The sequence below is a fragment of the Papio anubis genome, chromosome 2 (genome assembly GCF_008728515.1).
Source record: "Papio anubis isolate 15944 chromosome 2, Panubis1.0, whole genome shotgun sequence".
NCBI lineage: Eukaryota > Metazoa > Chordata > Mammalia > Primates > Cercopithecidae > Papio > Papio anubis.
In genome coordinates this window covers 176,706,910-176,727,703 of record NC_044977.1, presented here as the reverse complement: position 1 = coordinate 176,727,703, position 20,794 = coordinate 176,706,910, and the positions used below count along the sequence as shown (strand labels likewise).

Below are 20,794 nucleotides of genomic sequence, written 5' to 3'. Positions count from 1 at the left end.
CTTTTTCCCCAGGGTTTCAGGCAGCTGGGACTGGGATGTTTAATCCACTCTGGCAAATGAGCACTTCTCAATCTATTTTTTATAAAAGCCCAGATGTTTTGCCCTCACTTCATTGGGAATAAAGGCTTTGGTAAAATACAGTAGAAATGAATTACAAGAAAAATGAATCCCACTTGAGTGTTGTGGCAACATCAAACTGCTATTAAAGGTACTAAACACATCTTGGTTTCTGTCCTTATATTGCAAATCTGAAACAGAGAGTTTGAGGACCAGCACCTTCCAAAGACCACATGTGGGGCAACATTGCTTTAAATGCTTCCTAAGAAATGTGAGATGCATTTTGACACAGGAGAAATGAACACAAGTTATTAAATGTATTTTAAGGGTTTCAAATGAGTCAGACAAAGATTATTGAAAAAGTCTTCAAAGACGGGATCCAACATCCTCATGTTACAGTTGAGAAAACTGAGGCCCAAAGAGTACACTGGATTCCAGGAAGAGCATTTAGAATTGTGCACTGTATTACTGTTACTCTGAAGAAATTTGCCTTTGCCTTTTTAGGAAGCTTTCATGCTTGCTCATCTCTGCCAAGCATTTCAGAGATTTCTCCCCTAACCAGAGCAAGTACAGCTGGGGCAGTCCCTGGTATGAATACGCCCTTCCCAAATGTGACAAGGGTGCCCCTCCCTGCTTTGATGGGGCCCTCTTTAGCATATAACCTTGAGAAGGGGAACCTTATGGGGTCTGCCGGATGGTTATTTGTAATTTCTAAACAAGCTATGCAAAAAAACAATGACAAAGAGCAGCCTTCTCCTTAGCTGGTATTATGTACTCACATTAAACCCCAACACTTGTCCTTTCTGGGTTTAGGGAAATAGATGTGACTGGTGGTGGAGGTAAGGATGAGAATCTCATTTTAACCACAGGCATCAGATCAGGGCATAGGTGGCAATAGAATTAATGCAGTTCCTCTTTGCACATTTGATCAAATGATGTTTGACCTTGGGCCTCTCTCTTGTGAAGAACTGCATAGACAGCAAGTTCAGGAGCATGTGAGATGAGTCCCGAGAAAATGTTACACCTGGCTAACCTATAATAAGAACCACCTTTTTAAAAAAATTGGAATTGCCTCTAAGAAAAAAGTGAAGGGCTTAGAGAGTAATGACTGAGTTTAGCACTTAAAAAGTGGAAGAGCTAACAATATGCATTGCAAGTCTTATTTTGTTGTTTTTGCCCTGACTCCTTTAAAAAGTAGATATGAGGACTTAGAAAAGAGATGTCAAGAGTTTGTGCCTCACTTCCTATATCCACAAAATAAGAAGAGTCACATGTGCCCCCCACCATTATTCAGTGTGATGCTGCAAGGCCAGCTGCACCACCACCTCCCAACCCCATCGCAATGGCCCTTCCGGTTAGGCTGGCCCAGCTCCAGGAAGAACAGGCGAGGAGGGCTGGGGAGTGAACCCTCCCAGCTCGGCCTGGAGCAGCCCTCCAGCAAAGACTGATGGGAGTTGGAAAGATAAACACCCGGCTTCCTTAACGTCAGGTGGTATGACACTGAGGTGTGTGTTCTATACCGCCCGTAGTTATACTCCAGTTGCCCACAGTGGTAACTCACTTGATAAGATATCCTTTACTGGTTTCCTTCCCTCTTCTGACTCATTTCCTCATTCTCTTACTGGCATTTCCTGCAATCTCTTCCCAACTAAACTACTTGCACTCAAATTCTTGTTCCAGGGTCGGAGGCACTCCACCCAAGACATATGCCTACACAGCAGAATTAGTTCATCAAACCAAGTCTTTGTCTCACCCTCAGACTGTTTCTGAAGCCAGACGGACAGGGCTGAACACCTCAGAATTTCCTTGAGTGCCTCAAACAGCATCTTTTCTTAAAAAAAACCCTCTTTATTTCACTGCTTGAGAACAACTTTCTCTTCCTTCCATCTCCCTCCTGCCACCTCTCCCTGCAGCCCTTTCGCTGACGGAAGCCACCCACAACTGCCTGGCCCTCGCAGCTTCTTTTAATTTGTCTCAAAAGGCTCCTAAGAGAAAACCATGCTTGCCTGTCTCTTCCCAGTTCCGCAACACTCAGAGGGCAGGTCTCTGGGACAGCAATGGTATTCTTCGGAAAGTCAGCATCTGGTGCACAGCTGTTGTTTCGACTATAGTCCCAACGTAACAGGGCAGCAAAGTGGTTGATGCTTTTCCCCAAAGCAGTACCCCCGAGTCTTCATATCTGCTTTCCAAACTGTGCTGCCTCGGAAATCCAGGAAAATGAAGTGTTTCAATCCTGGTCTCTCCTCAGCCCTCTTTCCAACGCCTCCTTTTTTTCTCTCTCTTTCTTGCCCCTCCCCCTTCCCTTTCTTTTTGGTTCATTTGCACTTTTTTTTTTTTCCCCATCTTACAAGACTCAGCAACTTGACAATACGCTAAGGAGCCCTTCTTGGAGTTGTGCTACTCCTCGTTAAATACTTGCTTAGCTGGCTGCTATGAGTCAGCTTCTATTCGAAGGCCTAAATGCCAGGGATGTGGAAGTCAGTGTGCTTGTGGGCCAGTTTGGCTGGGGATGACGAGAGTATTGTGCCTGCTGTGTTCACCAAAGGGTTCCTGAACGGGAGCACCTTCACCCGCCTTCCACACAACACACAAACACTTGTATGAACACCAAACAGACTGAAAGCCTGGGACAGAGACTTCTTTGTAAGAGAACCCGTCTCCAGTTCTGTTCTTGCTGAACGGCGACTTCATGAAGAAGCTTTTTCTCCTTCTTCGTAGAACAGTAACACACCAGTCACCTCCTCCTGTCTTGTTCTTACTTCAAACAATTGTGAAAGATTTGTTTTTTCTTTCTTTTGTATTCTTTCAGAGGATTAAAATGTCTGAAATGACAGCCTCTTTCATTATCTATCCCCCAAGTCTATTTTTCTTTCTAAAATCATCCCACCCACCCCACCCAACTCCAACATTATACTACGTATCTCTTTGTTCATTACCTGTCACTAAAATACTGGCTCTTCACTAGACTTCCTGTCTCTCGAAGAAAGACACTGCTTCTTAAACTACAGTATCCCTGGCATTTTAAATAATGCCTGCGACACAAGAGGTACTCAATAAATAATTTTTGAGTGAATGAATGAATAAATGTATCTTTAGGGAAATAAAGACAAAGCAGTTATCTCAAATTTTAAGGCATCAATACTGTGACATGCTACACAAATTAACAGCCTTGGGTTCTGTTAACAGGGATTCACCCAGAGAAGTGAGGCTATCACTGAACGTTCCTCAAACATGTGATTGTCTCCTTAGCTTCTGCTGGAAAGGCTTCGTATCAACTGCCAGGATGCACAGAGTAGCTCTGACTATCCTATCCACACTGCTCATAGGAATCCTAGCTACTATTTTTAGGGGCAGGGCTGGGGACGGAGTCTCGCTCTGTTGCTGGAGTGCAGTGGCGTGATCTAGGTTCAAGCAATTCTCTGCCTCAGCCTCTTGAGTAGCTGCGACTACAGGCGCCTGCCACCATGCCCGGCTAATATTTGTATTTTTAGTAGAGATGGCGTTTCACTATCTTGGCCAGTCTGGTCTTAAACTCCTGACCTCATGATCTGCCCGCCTTGGCCTCCCCAAGTACTGGGATTACAGGCGTGAGCCACTGCACCCAGCCATAGCTACTATTTTTAAAACATGTTCTGCATTGGCCAGGCTAGCAGTATACCTGCAATACTACGGCCAGTGAGCTACAGAGTCAGACAACAGGGCTTTGATTCCTGGCTCCACAACTTTCGCACTTCCTGAGCCCTCAGTTTTCTTGTTGTAAAATGGGATTCGTAACAGTACACACCTAAAAGAGTTTAGGTAGATTAAATGAGTTGTCTGGAGCAAGTGCTCAAGAAGTGGTGGTTATTCCTTTATGGCTTTATCTGGACCAAATGTACTTTCAACATGAAGCTGTTCTCTCTGACCAGCCTCTTTACCTAACTGCAGCACATCTCCCGAGCTCCCTGGTGGAATTTTGTGCTAAATGAAGCTGTACCACCTGGCTTTTGAAGAGCTCTATTATCATCTGCTTATGTTTTCTCATCTGATAAAAGTGAGGCTTCTCCAGTGTAGTGGTGTTCTTTTTGTTTTCCCTGTGCTCCCTTGCAGTGAGGAGTGATTGGCTGATAAAGAAGTAACTCAGAAGCACGTCTTCCTCTTCCTTCAAGAGCTGACCTAACTCTCGTTCCCTGACCCTAACACTGCACTCCCTGAAGCCAACCTGGGCGTTCAGTCCCTTGAGCTCACTGCTTTCCCGTCCTAAGCATTTATCACAACTGAACCACACTTGCCTGTTAAAAACAGTCTAGTTAAGTGTTCCAGTGCCAGGAAATAGCGTGAGACAAAGCCTGGAGGTGAGACCTAAAAGACTTTCATCACGATGAACTGATGAACACAGAATGAGAATGTGGCGTGGAGGTGAGCTTGGAGCCTTAATATTCATGTTTATGAGTCACTTAAAGGCAGGAGACATGGGACTTCACAGTTTTCTGTGAAATTGTCCCTAATCCTTGTATCCTACTTCATTCAGTTAGATCTTCTGCTACTTAGAACATTTTTCTTCAAGTAGTGAATAGTGTAATGTCAACATCCAAGAAAGTAAAATAAACAGTCACTTCTGCAACAGCTCATTAACAATTGGTAATGGAGAGGTTAATGTTCCATAGCTTAAAAAGGTATCAGTACAACTGGGGACTCTGTCAGTATAGGATGGGGTGCTATATCCATATTACCAATGGCAGTCATCCTAAGAAATCCAAGGAGGCTCATTTATCCTCCTTCAGCGGGTAGATCCACTACACTTGCCATGTAGATTAGCTGTTTTCACTGGAGACTTGGATCCCACCATCCTTCTGCACACAGTTGAGGTGGATCATACCTCTTGAGTAGGCTTCTCTGTAGGTGCTTGGTAGCTGGCTCAATGGGCCAGATCAAAAGCCTTTCATGTCACAGAAGTGGCCCCGATCCATGATCCCACAAGCACACAGACTCAGAGCCTACAGAGAAGATGACCCTGGAGATCTGGTTCCCTTTACTGTCCATCTATGATTCATCATACAAAGGTAAGCATATTCCACATTTCCTTTTTTGAAATAAGACTGCTGATTTTTTAAAAAGTGGTAATTACATATGTTGCACTGCAAACTGTGGAAGTTCAAGCTTAAGGAAAGACCTTTCACATCCTTCCCTCTTCCTTGTATCTTAAAATTAAAGTCTAACATCAAACAGGGGGATTCACTATTTATTTAATTTGTAAGGTAAGAAACTTATCTGCATGTGTAAGTTTTTGAAAAAGAAGGGAGAAGAAACAAACAACTATTTCCTGTAGACTATAAGCCTCTTGAGGTCAAAACCTGTCCTTCCATCTATGTTTCTACAAAAGCTACAGTTGGGACAACATCAAGATGCATGCAGTTGGAGGGAATCCATCTGTCTTCAGGCTTCGTGTACTTTCCAGAGGATTTTTTGAATGTAAAAGAAAAGCCCCTGAAACTAAGACTAGACTGAAAATCTGTCTTTAAGGTTTTTGAGACACACCAAAAAGAAAGCAACAAACAAAAACCACTAATGCTTTTAAAAGAAGAAGTCAAGGTGGGAGAAGGAGCTTACTACGTGAGTTCACATACTTAATCAAGCGAAGGGCTTTGTGTCAGGACGAACGTGAGGATGGATAAATAACCCTGGTGTCTGCAGCCTGAGCGAAGATGGGAGAAACAGGACTGTGGGCTTAAGATCAAAGGAAATGAGAACTGGGATGGCCTCTTTCCCATTCCCCAGGGCTGTCTGTTCTTATCCTAAGGTTATAAAAGATTTTTTGAGACTAGCTGAATAAACCAGATCCTGTTCCTTCCTTGGGAAAACTTGTTTATACTGTAACTGTTTTTAGACCTCGTAAAAGTTGGTGAACTTCTTCCTCATTAGCTTAAATTTTTCCACACTCAGCAAATATCAACAGGCAAGGGTTTTAGTCAGTGATAACAATGAAAGCTGGGAGCTCACCTAGGGCCTTAATAAGCTGGCTGCACTGACAGAGGGAAAGACAGAGACACAATCTCCCGCTCATGTTTATAGAATAACAGGGTTGAAAGGATAGGGAACGATACTGAAATCTAGGTAAATTTATTCTGACAGTGACAACAGCATTGTCTCTGACACAACTCATACCCGGCTTAAGATTCATTTTGGAACTGTCAGAGCTTTCAAGCAGAAAATTATTCTCAGTGGCTGAAACTTGGTTAAACAAATTTCACTGTGCAAGGAAAAACAAAGTTAACTTTTGGAAGTGTTTTGGGGGAAGAAACTTTGGTCAAGAAACTAGAAAATAACTATGTCAGCTAGATAGGAAGTGCCATCCCCATGCCGGGGTCTCAGGAAAACACATGAGGTTCAGCAGCATGCAGGATGGGAGAGGGTGACCTAGACCCACGCTGGAGAATTGGCTCTGCATATTCTGAACAGGATGAAGAATCAGAGCCAGCAGTGGTGCCAACTGAAAAATGCTGGGTAGTTTGGACCAGTGACCCAAGCTGTTGCAACCTGAGCAACGAAATAAATAATGACAATACTGGATATCCATATAATAAAATAAATATCCAAAATCCCCTGCTGATATAAATGCATAATTAGTAAACAAAGAACAGGGGATGGTGACAGAAGAGACAGCTCTTTCTTAAAGTAGAATGCATATTAATAAATGTAGAAGAAACAAAAATAGAAAATCTTCCTTAAGCAAGCATTATAGTAATAATTATTATAGGCATGAATTAGTCACAGATCGTCAAATTAGTGGGTAAATTATGAATAAGAAAGTTCTAAATAGGTATTTAGTACTTGCTAAATTTTGCTAAAATTTTAAATTTTGCTAAATTTTCCTTAAGTTTGCTAAACAGGTATATAGGATCTTTAGAAACAGGTCAAAGGGATGTATTACTTACAAATGGACAAATAGTATTTTTTACAGAGGAGAAACCAGCAGGTCCCACTTTAACCAAGAGACCAAATTTAACATTAGTCATCAGACACATGGACATCTTACTCCCCCTGATATGACACACTGAAGACAGGCACACTATCGTTTCTGTGGTAATTTTGCCCAAAATATGTAATCTCAACAAATCATGAGAAAACATCAGTGAAACCCAAGGTGAGAGACAGTCTAAATAACTGTTTTAAACTTTTCACAAATGTCAAGGTCATAAAAGACAAAAATAGACTGAGGAACTGTCACAAGGTCAAGGAGACTAAGGAGGCGTGCACATTAGATCAATGCAGGATCCTAGACTGGACCCTGTTTCAGAAAACAACATTACTGGGGACTTGGAAGTACAGATAGGTATATGGATTAATTAAGAACACTGAACCCAGGCTAATTTGCTGTTTTTGACAGCCATACTATGGTTTAGGTTAGATATTAACAACAGGCAAAGTTGAGTGAAGAGTATATAGAAACTCCACTAGTTTTGCAACTATTTTGTAAGTCTAAAATTATTACAAAACAAAAAGTTAAAAATGGAATGGAGGCTGGACACGATGGCTCACGCCTGTAATCTCAGCACTTTGGGAGGTCAAGGCAGGCAGATCATGAGGTCAAAAGTTTGATGCCAGCCTGATCAACATGGTGAAACCCTATCTCTACTAAAAATACAAAAATTAGCTGGGTGTGGTGGTGCGTGTCTATAATCTCAGCTACTCAGGAGGCTGAGCCAGGAGAATCACTTGAACCCAGGAGGCGGAGGTTGCAGTGAGCCAAGACTGAGCCACTGCATTCCAGCCTGGGTGACAGAACGAGACTCTGTCTTTAAAAAAAAAAAAAAAAAAAAAAGGAATGGAGTTAGTTTGGCTTCATTTGGCAGCCAACCAGGATGAACTTGGGTGCACAGATTTCTCAGGTGAGACCTAAGACCTTTTCTCACCTGAGAAATAAAGAAGGACATGAATAGAAACACACAGTGGACAGGAGACAGCAAAAGGCAGTTCTAGTTCAATGAAAGCTTGTGCTCGGCTGCTTTCATTGGACAAGCATGCCAGAATTCTGTTGCTTTATGTGTCATTCATCTGCCCTCCACGGTACTGAGAAGAGTCAGGAAAGGGTATAGTAATGTACACCTTAACTGTTCTTGCCTCCTGGACAATAGGGGACAATACTTCCTAGAACAATAGCCTCACCCTGGCACCCCAGATGTTTGTTGCTCATCCTATCCACAGGTTCACGGTCAATAGTAGTAACAGCCTCTAACAGTGAAAAGGACTCAGCATACAACCTGCAAAGAAGACATAGCAGAGGGCATCTGGGAGGCTATGACAGTGTGTTCAGGGAAAAATGATCCTTATAGAAAAACAAACAGTAGGTGGCTGAACTTGGGGAGAAAAAGAGCAAGCCAGCTGGACACCTTGGGCTTTTCAGGAGAAAAGTAGGCCTCCCAATCAGTCTTGCAGGCTTAAGCAGTGAAAGGACAGCTTTCCTCAATAACCTCTTCACTAGAATTTTCAAAACCTAAACAAATATCTCAAACAATGATTTTCTTTTTTTGCCCAATAAAAGAATGTCATGTCCATAAAAGTAAATTTTAAATCAAATCCTTTTCCCAGACATAATTCTGAAAAACCTTAAAACACAAAGTAAAAGAAATCAGATGCTTATCTGAATATCATCCTATGATCATTAGAAGTAATTCTTACACATTTTATTAGTATTCATCTCTTGCCAGATATTTAAATAACTGTGAAGAGATGTGTCAAGAGAAGAGTAATTATACAAAGCTTTATAAAAGGAGATACAAAGCTTTATGCTCTAAATGTGGCTTTCGGTTTAAAAACCTAGGCTGTTTAGCACAACCCCAAATAGTTCTGGGATGGTTGCATAGTATCAGATCTCAAGTAGCTCTAATAACTGCTTTGTAACCCCTGGAATAATGATCGAAGCAACACAGGATCTTTTTTTTTTTTTTGAGACGGAATCTCGCTCTGTCTCCCAGGCTGGAGTGCAGTGGCCGGATCTCCACTTACTGCAAGCTCCGCCCCCCTGGTTCACGCCATTCTCCTGCCTCAGCCTCCCGAGTAGCTGGGACTACAGGCGCCCGCCACCGCGCCCGGCTAATTTTTTTTTTTTTTATTTTTAGTAGAGACCGGGTTTCACAGCGTTAGCCAGGATGGTCTCGATCTCCTGACCTCGTGATCTGCCTGTCTCGGCCTCCCAAAGTGCTGGGATTACAGGCGTGAGCCACCGCGCCCGGCCAACACATGATCTTATTTTGAAGACAAGTTTACCACTACACAGTGATGCTGGTCCATACCTACCTCCCACCGCATTACAGCGTGATGTCATTTCCCAGAGCACCAGAGCCATGGAGTAGACATCGGTCTGCTTAAAGGACTCTACATTCTCCAAATTCATCCTGGATTCTAGGACTTCTGGAGCCATGTATCTTGCAGTTCCCACCTACAGCAAAAACAGACAGTGAGGCCCATCATTTAATTCCAGCTGCATTTTTATTTTCACAATATAGCTGATAGTGGCTCCTGACATGTGCAAAGGATTTTTTCAAAAAAATCACAGGGCTGTTTTAAAGAATGAGAAATGCACAGAAAGGTACAGGTAGATGGTTATTTTTTAAAAGAGATGTTCTCTCCCTGAAAACCCTCTAAAGACTATAAACAAAGCATGCCAAAACAGGGAAGTGCCAAACCCCACAGCTGCCTTATCTAACCCCATGACTTGTGTCATCACATTTTTCAGTAACATCCTTACAGATAACCTGAGAGACAATATTTGTGATATTTTAAATGTTTATTTTTGCTTTTCAAAATTAAGTTTTTTTTTTATTCCTGAAGCTCCACGACTTATGGTAAAAATAATAATTGCTATCAGTTTTGATCACTTCAGGACTGAGTCTTAATCTTTATTTATCCCATGGCACATTCCAGTGTGCAAAGGATATAGTACCATTGCATATCATCTCTATTAAATTAAATTGTATAAAAGCATTTTCACAGAAAAAGACCAAATCTGGATCACTTTATAATTTTCACGTGTGGGCCATATAGTTTTATTTTGACTTTTAGGCCTGTGCTAATCTCTATGACTAATAATATGCAAACGTGGGATCCATATGAAAAAGGAAAAAAAAATTCCAGGGAATGGATCACTTAAATATTTAGTATTGTAGTATGTATAGACTGACTAAATAACAATAAAGTCCTGCCTTCCCAAGGATCTAGGGAAGCCGAGTGAGTTGATATTATCATTCCAAGGAATGTTTCTCATTGGCATGTATTAGAAACAATTTTTCTTCTCAAGAGGTCATTGCATGGCTCATTACTCTGGCACATTAGGCTGCCCATGTTTCGATGTTTACCTCAACACTGCGTGTGCTGCCATGGACACAGAGCTGACTGAGCAGTAACCAAATGCTTCAGAGTGTGTCCTGCCACCTGGCTAAAGAAGACAGTGCTGCTCTCCACAGACTCCACTGTGTGAAAACACTGGGCTTGTCATTTATAAGAGATGTTGTGGTGATTTCTAATCACCTTCCAATAGTTTCTTAGCCAAAAACATTTCCATTTTAATCTGTGAGAGTGCTTCAAGAGTGGAAGCGCTCACTCAGTTGACAAGTACTTATTTTACTTTCAATGTTCGAGGCATTGTGCTAGGTATCTTGGGTGACCATGTGGATGTAGATTTGGACTTCAGGGAGATCCATGACATTATTAATAGGCCTTCCATGACCCTATTAATACAAAGAATCATACAAAGAAACCAACACAACTACAGCTAATATAGAGTAGAAAGGACTGAGTACAACCATAAGAGAGGGAAAAAATAGAGGTAAAGTACTAACAGCGCTTGAAAAAAAGAAAAAACCTTTGCTGGAAGAGAAATGAGAATTGATCCAGGAGGAAAAAATGTGCTGAATTGGGAGGGATTTGAAGACAGGAGGAGAAATGCTGTCCATTAGCAAAAATGCTCAGGCAGGAGAGAGCAGAGCATGCTCAAGGCAGACTCGGTACTTTGGCTAGATTCCCTAGACCAGCGTCCAGAGTATAGGGCTGTTTGAGATAAGAGCCAGGAGATACGGATCAAGAGGTAGGGTGAGGCCAGGCTCAAGGTAAAGGGGATCTAGCACTATCTCTAACTTACCTGCCCGCTGTTAGCCAGGTCATCCACAGACAGAGTAGGGTCCAGACGCAGGGAAAGCCCAAAGTCACACAGGCAGCAGGTCAGGTCGTTCTTCACGAGGATATTGGAGCTCTTGAGGTCCCTGTGCACGATGGGCATCTTGGGCCTCCCGCACGGAGTGTGATCACTGTGGAGGTGAGCAATGCCCCGGGCGAGGGAGCTGCCCAGTTTGCGCAGGTCCTCCCAGCTGATGACATGCCGCGTCAGGTACTCCTGCAGGTTGCCCTTGGCATGGAAGGCAGTGATCAGCCAGTACTGTTTCCCCAACTCCGTCTTGCGCTCCTCAGCTGTCAGGAACTGGAGTATGTTCTCATGCTTCAGGTTGATGTCTGAGAAGATGTCCTTCTCCGTCTTCCAAGAGGCATACTCCTCGTAGGGAAAGATCTTGACTGCCACTGTCTCAAACTGCTCTGAAGTGTTCTGCTTCAGCTTGGCCTTATAGACCTCAGCAAAGCGACCTTTCCCCACCAGGGTGTCCAGTTCAATGGGCAGCAGCTCTGTGTTGTGGTTGATGTTGTTGGCGCATGTGGAGCTGATGTCGGAGCGGTCGTCTTCCAGGATGATGGCACAGTGCTCGCTGAAGTCCATGAGCTTCCGTGGCTTGCCAGCTTCCCAGGATGAGCTCAGCTTCTGCTGCCGGTTAACGCGGTAGCAGTAGAAGATGATGATGACAGATATGGCAACTCCCAGTGGTGGCAGGAGGCTGATGCCTGTCACTTGAAATATGACTAGCAACAAGTCAGGATTGCTGGTGTTGTATTCTGATGGGGAAACAAAACAAGGAGAGAAGGAGTTGGATGTGGTAGGTATGTACTGTCAGGAAGCGGGTTCATGCCCGAGCATCTACAGATTTTAGCGTCTGTATAGTTTTTGTAGATACTACCTTGTTAATTTTTATTTCAGGGATGCCAGTGCACACTTGTTCAGTCTTCCCTGCCTCTGGCCATCTATTTGACATCTCCTACTCTTCCTTCAAACTTCAGCTTACATGTCACTCCTTAAGAGAGACCTAGAAAAACTTGGAAATTTGTCTTATTTTATACATTTTCATTGCACCTTATACCTTTCCTAGGTAACAATTCAGTGCAACTTAAATTAAATGACCTATGACTCCACCTCTTGATTTCACGTCTGTCTTTCCCCACTTTCCCCATCCCCCATAGACAGGGAACTCCATGCTGGCAGGGACCATGTCTTCTTCACTACAGTAAACTGCACGTAGCACACGGCAGATCCTCAATACTGCCAAATAAAAAGACAAAGCATTTATTGAGTGTTATCGAAGCTCAGAACATTGGGAACATGGAAAAAAATGACACAGCTTCTGCCTTCAAAAAATTTGCATGTATGATATCTGGTAAAAACACAGAGCATGCCACAGTTTCCACCAAAATCTTTGCTCTTTTTCAAGCTCCAACTTGTTCTGCTCTGATCAGCATTCAGGCTACCCTAGGCCTATGGGTGACAGGGAGAGAAGTCCGTGGAAAGGATCTCTTTGGACAGTTATCTTACACCACCCAACATTTCTCTTTTCAGTGTGCATGTAAATTGTAGTTTCATGGAACTGAAATATTTAATAGCAACGATGGAAACATTGCCACAAAGGTAAGATAAGTTAAAAATGGAAATGCTGCAGTTTTATGACTTGAAATTCTGGAGCAGGCCCCTGTGAGCTGATGAATAGAGTCCTTAGCACCAGATATCTAACTATAATATCTTGTGCTTCAAACTTTAGTTCATATGCTGGCCTTGTTGGCTCTGGTGAAAGTTTTCCTCTTTGGAAGAAGGACATGAATAGAAACAGACAGTGGACAGGAGACAGCAAAAGGCAGCTCTAGTTCAATGGGAGCTTGTGCTGGGCTGTTTTCATTGGGCAAACATGCCAGAATTCTACTGCTTTATGTGTCATCTATCTGCCCTCCAAAGTACCCATTAATCAGCGGGCCTCATGCTCAGATCCTAGAATCATTCATTAAATATATCACTACTGTCTACGGTGGGCATGGCACTGCCCTCAAAGAGTACCCAATAGAGGACTTAGGGCATATATACAAATAAGGAATATATGGCATCTGGGATAGGGGCTAAATGTACAATGCAATCTATATGTTAGAGGAATGTGGCAAAGTTTAGAGAAACATGGAAAGCACAGTAGCAAAAAATTGCCTTTAAGTTGGTCTCTGAAGAATGGGAAAAGTCAGTGATGAGTGGAAAGAGTGCTCTGTTCAGGAGAAAGAATATATGATCTATCTAAGGAAGAGCAATTCTCCCATACTGACCACCCTGCACCTGGGGAATAGAAAGGAAAAAACGGGTAGGTGGTAGGGAAACAAACTCCATGTCAGAGAAGGATCTTTTGATTATTCAATTGTCAGTTTTCACCTACAGTAGGTGTTTGAAGTGGAAAAAAAAAAAGTGATGAGAATATAGTCCAGGTGGAATGAGGATATAACCAAATTCTCTCGAGGGGAACCCATTACCTAAATGGTATTGATAAAGGAGTTAAGAAGAAATTACTTGGGCAGATAGTAAGGGTATGGGAGTCCAAGGTAAGGCTTTTCTTTTTAATGAAAAGCAGCCCCAAATCATTTTCTAACAAACAGCAGCCTGTAAAGTCGAGCTTCAGACACAGGCAAGCTGGGAGCTTGCACGGGTGAATGCCGGCAGGAACTAAGGACATGTTCAAGACGGTGGCTCCATCTTCCCTTCTCTGTCAGCCATGTGTACAGTAAAGAGCAGACAAGATGGTGCTGATCAACTGGAAAGTCCACTTGCATAAGATTAGGGTGGGGTGACCAGTCCTCCCCATGCACTATGTAAACGTCATACCTGATTGAACCAATCTGTGAGCCCTATGTAAATCAGACACTGCCTCCTCAAACCGGACTATAAAATCCAGCACATTCACCGCCAGCCCGTCGTTTCTGCTTGGAGACTCCTTTCTCTGTAAAGAGTTGTTTCTCCTTCTCTTCTCTTCTGCTTATTAAACTCCTCTCCTAAACTCGTGTGTGTTCATGTCCTAAATTTTCCTGGCTCACGATGATGAACCCCAGGTTATATACAGCATCTGATACTTTCATGGTTTTTTTTTTTTTTCCTAAAAATGGAGTCTTGCTCTGTCACCCAGGCTGGAGTGCAATTGTGTGATCTCTGCTCACTGCAACCTCACCTCCTGCCTCAGCCTCCCAAGTAGCTGGGATTACAGACGTGCACCATTACGCCCAGCTAATTTTTTTTTTTTTTTTTTTTTTATTTTTAGTAGAGACGGGTTTTCACTATGTTGGCCAGGCTGGTCTCGATCTCCTGACCTCATGATCCGCCCGCCTTGGCCTCCCAAAGTGCTGGGATTACAGGCGTGAGCCACTGCACCTGGCCCAGAATCTGATACTTTCATTTAACAAAACACAGTGAGAAATGGAGCTAGTATATATCAATTTTTAAGGTTTAATATGATTACTTGTTCTTAAGGTAAGTCTAAGTAGAAATGCCAACTTCCACTGACTGTATATTCTAAATGAAAATCTTGGGTCTAGTAACCAGAGAAGTAACCCCAATATATCAGAATTCCAGAAACCAAGAGAAAAAAAATTAACATTTTTTGGAAAGATACATGAATGCATTTAAAAAATATAGGGAAAGTGAGAAAATTTGGTGACTGACCCTTAAAAACATAAATTCTTACTCACACTGGGAGGCTTGGGTTGGGACAAAGAACAGGCAAGAGTAGGGCAGAAATGGGGTGGGACAAAGCAATTCCAGAACGATTCAAATGCAAAAGAAAAAAAGATGCTCTTGTAGAGATGTATGGACTGTCCCTGTTGTCCAGCAAAGTATAAACCTGGAGAACAAAATTAAGGGGGCAGATGAACTAATGTTCAACCACAACAGCCGATCCAGCAGTCGGCATTTCCACTTAGACTTACCACTTCCACTATGTTCCCTCCCTGAAACTCCACCTCTATTATCTGTGGTATCCAATGAATGTGTTTGCTTGAAGTACCCACTTGTCTCCATTCTCTGTGTCTGTAACTACATGGAATGTCTTATAATCATAAATCCACTTGATTATCTGATTGCTTCTCCCTGACAAAGCAGGGTAGTGGCCAGATCTATTTGGTCACCATGCTATACCCAGTACCCGGGGCAGAATGGGGCAATTTATGGTATTCAACAAACGTGTTTTAGAAACTGAATGATAACTTATGTGGAATGATATTTCTCAAATTTCTAATATTTTATAGCAAGGTTTGACAAACTATGGCTCAAGAGCCCATGGCCTGCTTTTGTATAGTCTTATGACCTAAGAATGATTTTCCCCGCATTTTTAAACAGTTGTTTAAAAAACAATAAAACTAAGAAGTTCATGCAACAGAGATCTTATCTGGCCCAGAAAGCCTAAAATATTTACTGTCTGGCCCTTCACAGAAAAACTTTGCTGACCCCTGTTCTAGAGGTGTCACTTTAATAACCTCATTGGCAGAATCTCGAGAGACTTCACTTTGGCCAAATGTGAATATGTAGTCAATTTTTTTTCACATATGAGAAAATGAAATTTGGAAAAATTTAAATATTAACTGCATCATTACTTAGCTGTGTCCTTAATTCACTAAAATGTCCAAATGAAATGTTGATTCATCATGGTTAACTTTAACTCCTATCTATAAAAACAGTCTTCTTTGCTCATTTCAATTCCTTTTTAGCCTAAAGGAAACACAAAAACAGAAATCCCCTTAAGTGTATGTGCAGCACTGACTGAGGAAGATTCTAGAAATCCCCAGTTCAATGTCAGAAACCAAAGTTTTACTTTCTCCTAAAATCTCCTGTTATCTCTTTAGAAAACTTACACTTAAAAAACTTTTGGTGGGAGGAGGAATTCTCGAATAACATCTGTCAATCTTGAAACTTCAAAGAGGTGGTGAAAAACTCTAACAATAGCAACCAAGGTTGGAAGGAAGCTTTGGGATGTGGCTTTATCTAAACAGAAGCCACCCACACCCTCTGGCAGTATTAACCCTTGGGTTGCTACTAGAAAACCCAACAGCTCTAGGTGTAGGTACAAGCCAGCATCTCCTTTACTCGGAGACCAACAGGAAATGTTTCTTTTCATCAGCCCCCAGTTACAGAGAAACTCGTATCTGAACACTTACTAAGTTCCTGGCTGTGTGCTAAGGATTTTATAAAATATTTAAATTTAATTGCCAGAAAAACCCTATGAGATAGAAACTGCTATTATTATAAACCCCATTTTACAGATAGGGAAGCTAAAGGTCAGACAGTTTAAGTAATTTTCCAAGATGATAAATTTAGGCCACAGCAAAGCTGGTATTTAAAATGAGCACTACCTGACTGGAGAGACTTCTGATCTCAACCCCATGCCTGATCTCTTAACTTCATATTGGTGAGAGCCAACTAAGAATGACAATGACTTTAGGCTGGGTGTGGTGGCTCACGCCTGAAATCCTAGCACTTTGGCGGGAGGATCACTGGAGCCCAGGAGTTCGAGACCAGCCTGGGCAACATCTTGAGACTGTCTCTACACAAACTGGAAAAAAAAAAAAAAAAAAAAATTAGCCAGGCACTGTGGTGCTTCCTGTAGTCCCAGCTACTAGGGTGGCTGAGGCAGGAGGATTACTTTACTTGAGGCAGGAGTTCAAGGCTGCAGCACACTAGGATCCTACCACTGCATTCCAGCCTGGGTAACAGAGCAAGACCCTGTGTGTGTGCGGGCGGGGGTGGGGGGTCCCAATTTGATGAAGTGTTTTTCTTTAGTGTAGCCTGGACTAAGTGATTTTACAGCCATCCACCGAGCGACACTGGCAATTCTTGTATAATGTGTCTAAAGGACTATATTTTGGGTATAGGGACTATTTCCTTTCCTCTGAACTAAGAACCACAGTTTAGCAGTGTCTCTGTAAATATGCATCCTTTTCCTGCCAGGAAATAAAAAGTTTTATGTGAAGGAGAACCCCAAAATCTTTTTCTTTTCTCAGAGCCTATTGTCATGGCCTAGACCTTAGCAGAGCTCAAAACATAATTGTTGCACTATTAGGACATTCCGTGAATAGTAGTAACATCGAACTAGATCTAGCTCTGAAGGGCATGAAAAATAAGGGTGGAATTTCTCCAAGGCCCATACAAAAATGAGGCTATAATAGTAAACATTTTTAGCCTGGGCTCGGTAAATAGGGTTCAGTGGGTCTGTGAATCTGAATGGGCAAAAATTGCATCTTTTTTATTTTCTCTAACCTTTAATGAAAAATTAATATTTCCTAGTATTAGCTGTACCTATGACTTTGTCGTTGCAGACATCTCAGCATGTGACTTACGCTCATCATTTAGACATTTCAGTTGTTTAGATCTGCTGCTATTGGTATTTAAAAGCATTACTATAGAAACACATATTACTGTAACACAAATTCATTTTTAAAATATTTGATCATTGTATGTCAGTGTAATTGGTTTTCTTTGACATACTCCGTGTTCTATTTTATGCATTTAAAAACCATCACAGTGAGAAGGGGTCCACAGGCTTCCTTACTTTAAGAAGTCCATGGCACATACACACAAAAAAGGGAAGCTCCCTTGGCAGAGTGAAGGCATTTGGGCTTTAGTCTCTTCTCCAGGACTCCTACAGCAGGGATTTTGGGACTGATGGGTCTCTCTAGGAAGTTGGTAACTAGTGCCAATGGTAGATCTGCCCGGCTTGATTTGTTGTGCTGCACATGGACAACGGTGGGTGCTGTCACAGCTCCTGTGGAGTGGGAAGGCAGCTCCGCAGTGGAGAATGAGGAGAAGCCCTCCTTCGAAATCTTGTAACAATAAGAAAGATAACTCATATATGATGTGCTTTGTTGGGTTAGGCACTGGGCAATTTATTTTGTAAACATGATCTACTTTATTTCTCCAACAACCCAATATATGAGTTAGATTCTCTTACCCCTGTTTTACAGAGCAGGATACTGAGCCTTGGTTGCTTCTACAACATTTTTGTCTACTTAGTAAATAAGTATTCTTGCTAAGTAAAAGCCGTTCCTGGTAAGTACTCAATAAATGAATGCTGTCCTTTTAATGTTATAATTAACATGACTTGAGACAGGAAGTTCTTCCTTCCCCTCAGCTATCTCTCTTTAGCATAGTTTCCTTCTTTGGATCTCAGCCAGTTGTATATATACTCTTGCTTTAGGTGAACATGCTGGCATGTGAACATTCTTGTGGTTAAGAGCTTCACTGCCAACTTCACAAAAATCTCTCTTGGCATCTGAGGCTCAGTAGTGTACTAATACACCAAGGTGTGTGAAAAACTATCATCCATGTATCCCACTAAATTTTTGCCCTAAAGTCCTTTATGGAGTGGAGGAATTGCCAAACTACTTCAAATATTAAAGTAGGAGCCTATCTCCCAAATTCAGCTATGTTGATTTGCTTTTTATCAAGACACATTAACTGATCCACAGAGGATTTTACTTACCAAGTTGGCCTTAATTTAATGTTTTTATTTTTTTAACCAAGTGACTTTTATTTAAAATAGTGAATTAGGGAGGTTCGGTTTTAAGTTCCTTTTAGGAACTAGTGTCGGCATAACAAAGGATTTAAAGGAGGCTGAGAGCAACGTGTGTGTGCGTGCACGCGCATGTGTGCGCACATGCATATTAAAGTTATAAGACAAACTGTTTACTTTTCAATCACTCCAAAGGAAAGTATACCACAGGATTTCCCCTTGAAGTTTTCTGCCAGTGCGTATTTTTTTATGGCATATTAACACTTATCTTTGGAAGACAGATAAAAAAAGAATTTGACATTTGTCTTAAAAAAAATATTTATGTAACAAGACTCTGACATTTGCAAATGGCTCCTTATTTGCAACTAAGTCTGGCCTCTATGTGTGACAGAAGTGATTGGAAATTTTCGGAATTATTAAATGGATCTCAGAGTTCATTGTTAAGGAGACAGCTTGGTGGTATGGAAAGAACAAAAGCTTTGAAACCACTCAGATGATTAAAAAAACAAAAATGGGGGCAAACATGGTGGCTCACACCTGTAATCCTAGCACTTTGCGAGGCTGAGGTTGGAAGATCACTTGAGCCCAGGGAGTTTGAGACCAGTCTGGGCAATATAGTGAGACCCTGTCTGTATAAAAATAAAAAATTTTAAAAAATTAGCTGGATGTGGTGGTGTGGGCATGTAATCTGCGCTACTTAAAAGGCTGAGGCAAGAGGATCACCTGAGCCTGGAAGTTCGAGACTAGAGTGAGCTATAATGGCGCCACTGCATTTTAGCCTGGGCAACAGAATGAGACCCTGTTTCAAAAAAAAAAGTTAGCCTTCTCTTTCTCTTTCCTTTCTCCTAAGGGTAATTTAAAATAATATACTTAGCCCAAGAGCACGGTATGGCCTTCAGAATCAGAGAAATTACTCTGATTTCTCTCTTATGAAAAAGAATTCATTCCAAAATGAAACACAGATAGAGAAAAGTACATAAAACAAGTGTCTGGATTAGTGAATTATTATAAAGTCAACACTCTTGTAACCACTGGTCAGGTCAGAAAATATAATTTTGCTGGCCATCCCAGAAGTCTGTTCATGTTCCCCAACTCAATCGGAGATCTCTCCCTTCCTCTAAAAAGTAATCACTATTCCCGACTTTTATAGTTATCATTTTCTTGAGTTTTCTGACTGATTTTATCATCCAAGTATGCATCTGCAGTCGTCTTGCTACTAGTATGACTGAATATAAATGCAAAACCTTGTTTTTTTGCAGAATTACTGTTTTAAAAAAACTTCCTACGATAAAAACACCAGTAGACTCTTTACAGAAATGTTTAATCTGAATTAATCAAATCATCAGACAAATCTAGAAAGTGCCTTTATAAAGGAAATGAAATGGTCTGACCTAGTCAAATCAAAGTCAATGTCATGAAAACCAAAAACACGCTGTAGAGGCAAAACAATCAATTCTAATGTGTTGTCCTTGACTGGATGCTGAATTGAAACAACAGACCCATAACCTTGAAGGGATCTGAATACGGACTGGAATGTATATATATTCAGATGTATATATGTGAAGGTATCTGTGTCTGAGTCTCTCTACACACACACACAGAAAGAAAGCGAAAGCTAAGCACTCACATATATACTTCACACTGCAGAGTTCAAAGATCCTGCCATCATTTTCTGCACCTTTAAAAATTTTGTTGACATGTTACATACAGAATAACTTGTCACCTCGTTATTCTAAGTGTGTCCCCAGACCAGCAGCCATCAGCATCCTCTGGGAACTTACTGGAAATGCAGAGTCTTAGCGCTGTGCCCAACTAACTGAATCAGAATCTGCATTTAAAAGTTCTTGCAGTGATTCATTTACTCATTCAAGTTTCAGAGGTAAATTTTATTTTTGCTAAAGAGTTTAGCAAAAATTAAGTTCTTTGGTACTCTGCCATAGAGATGCTTTCCTCCTACAAAAATTTTTCATAGTGGAATTACTTGTAAAGCTCTGGTATGGTTGTATTCAGCACTAGCCAATGAGAAAATGGTCCATGATAATTTTCTAGTCAATTAACTGGTGGAGGAATGTAGAATGAGATAT

The 20,794-nt window shown here is 41.6% G+C and overlaps 1 protein-coding gene across 2 annotated transcripts in view; it reads right to left on the bottom strand.

Moving 5' to 3' along the window:
- The window catches only part of TGFBR2 (transforming growth factor beta receptor 2), an 87,141-nt gene that overhangs the window by 10,353 nt on the left and 55,994 nt on the right, over positions 1-20,794 (bottom strand). For both annotated transcript variants that reach the window (XM_003895208.5, XM_003895209.5), the window contains 2 exons: positions 11,174-11,973; positions 9,334-9,475 (listed from right to left, as the gene is read on the bottom strand). In XM_003895208.5, coding sequence (XP_003895257.1) covers positions 9,334-9,475; positions 11,174-11,973 — 942 coding nt within the window. The remainder of the gene's footprint in view (positions 1-9,333; positions 9,476-11,173; positions 11,974-20,794) is intronic.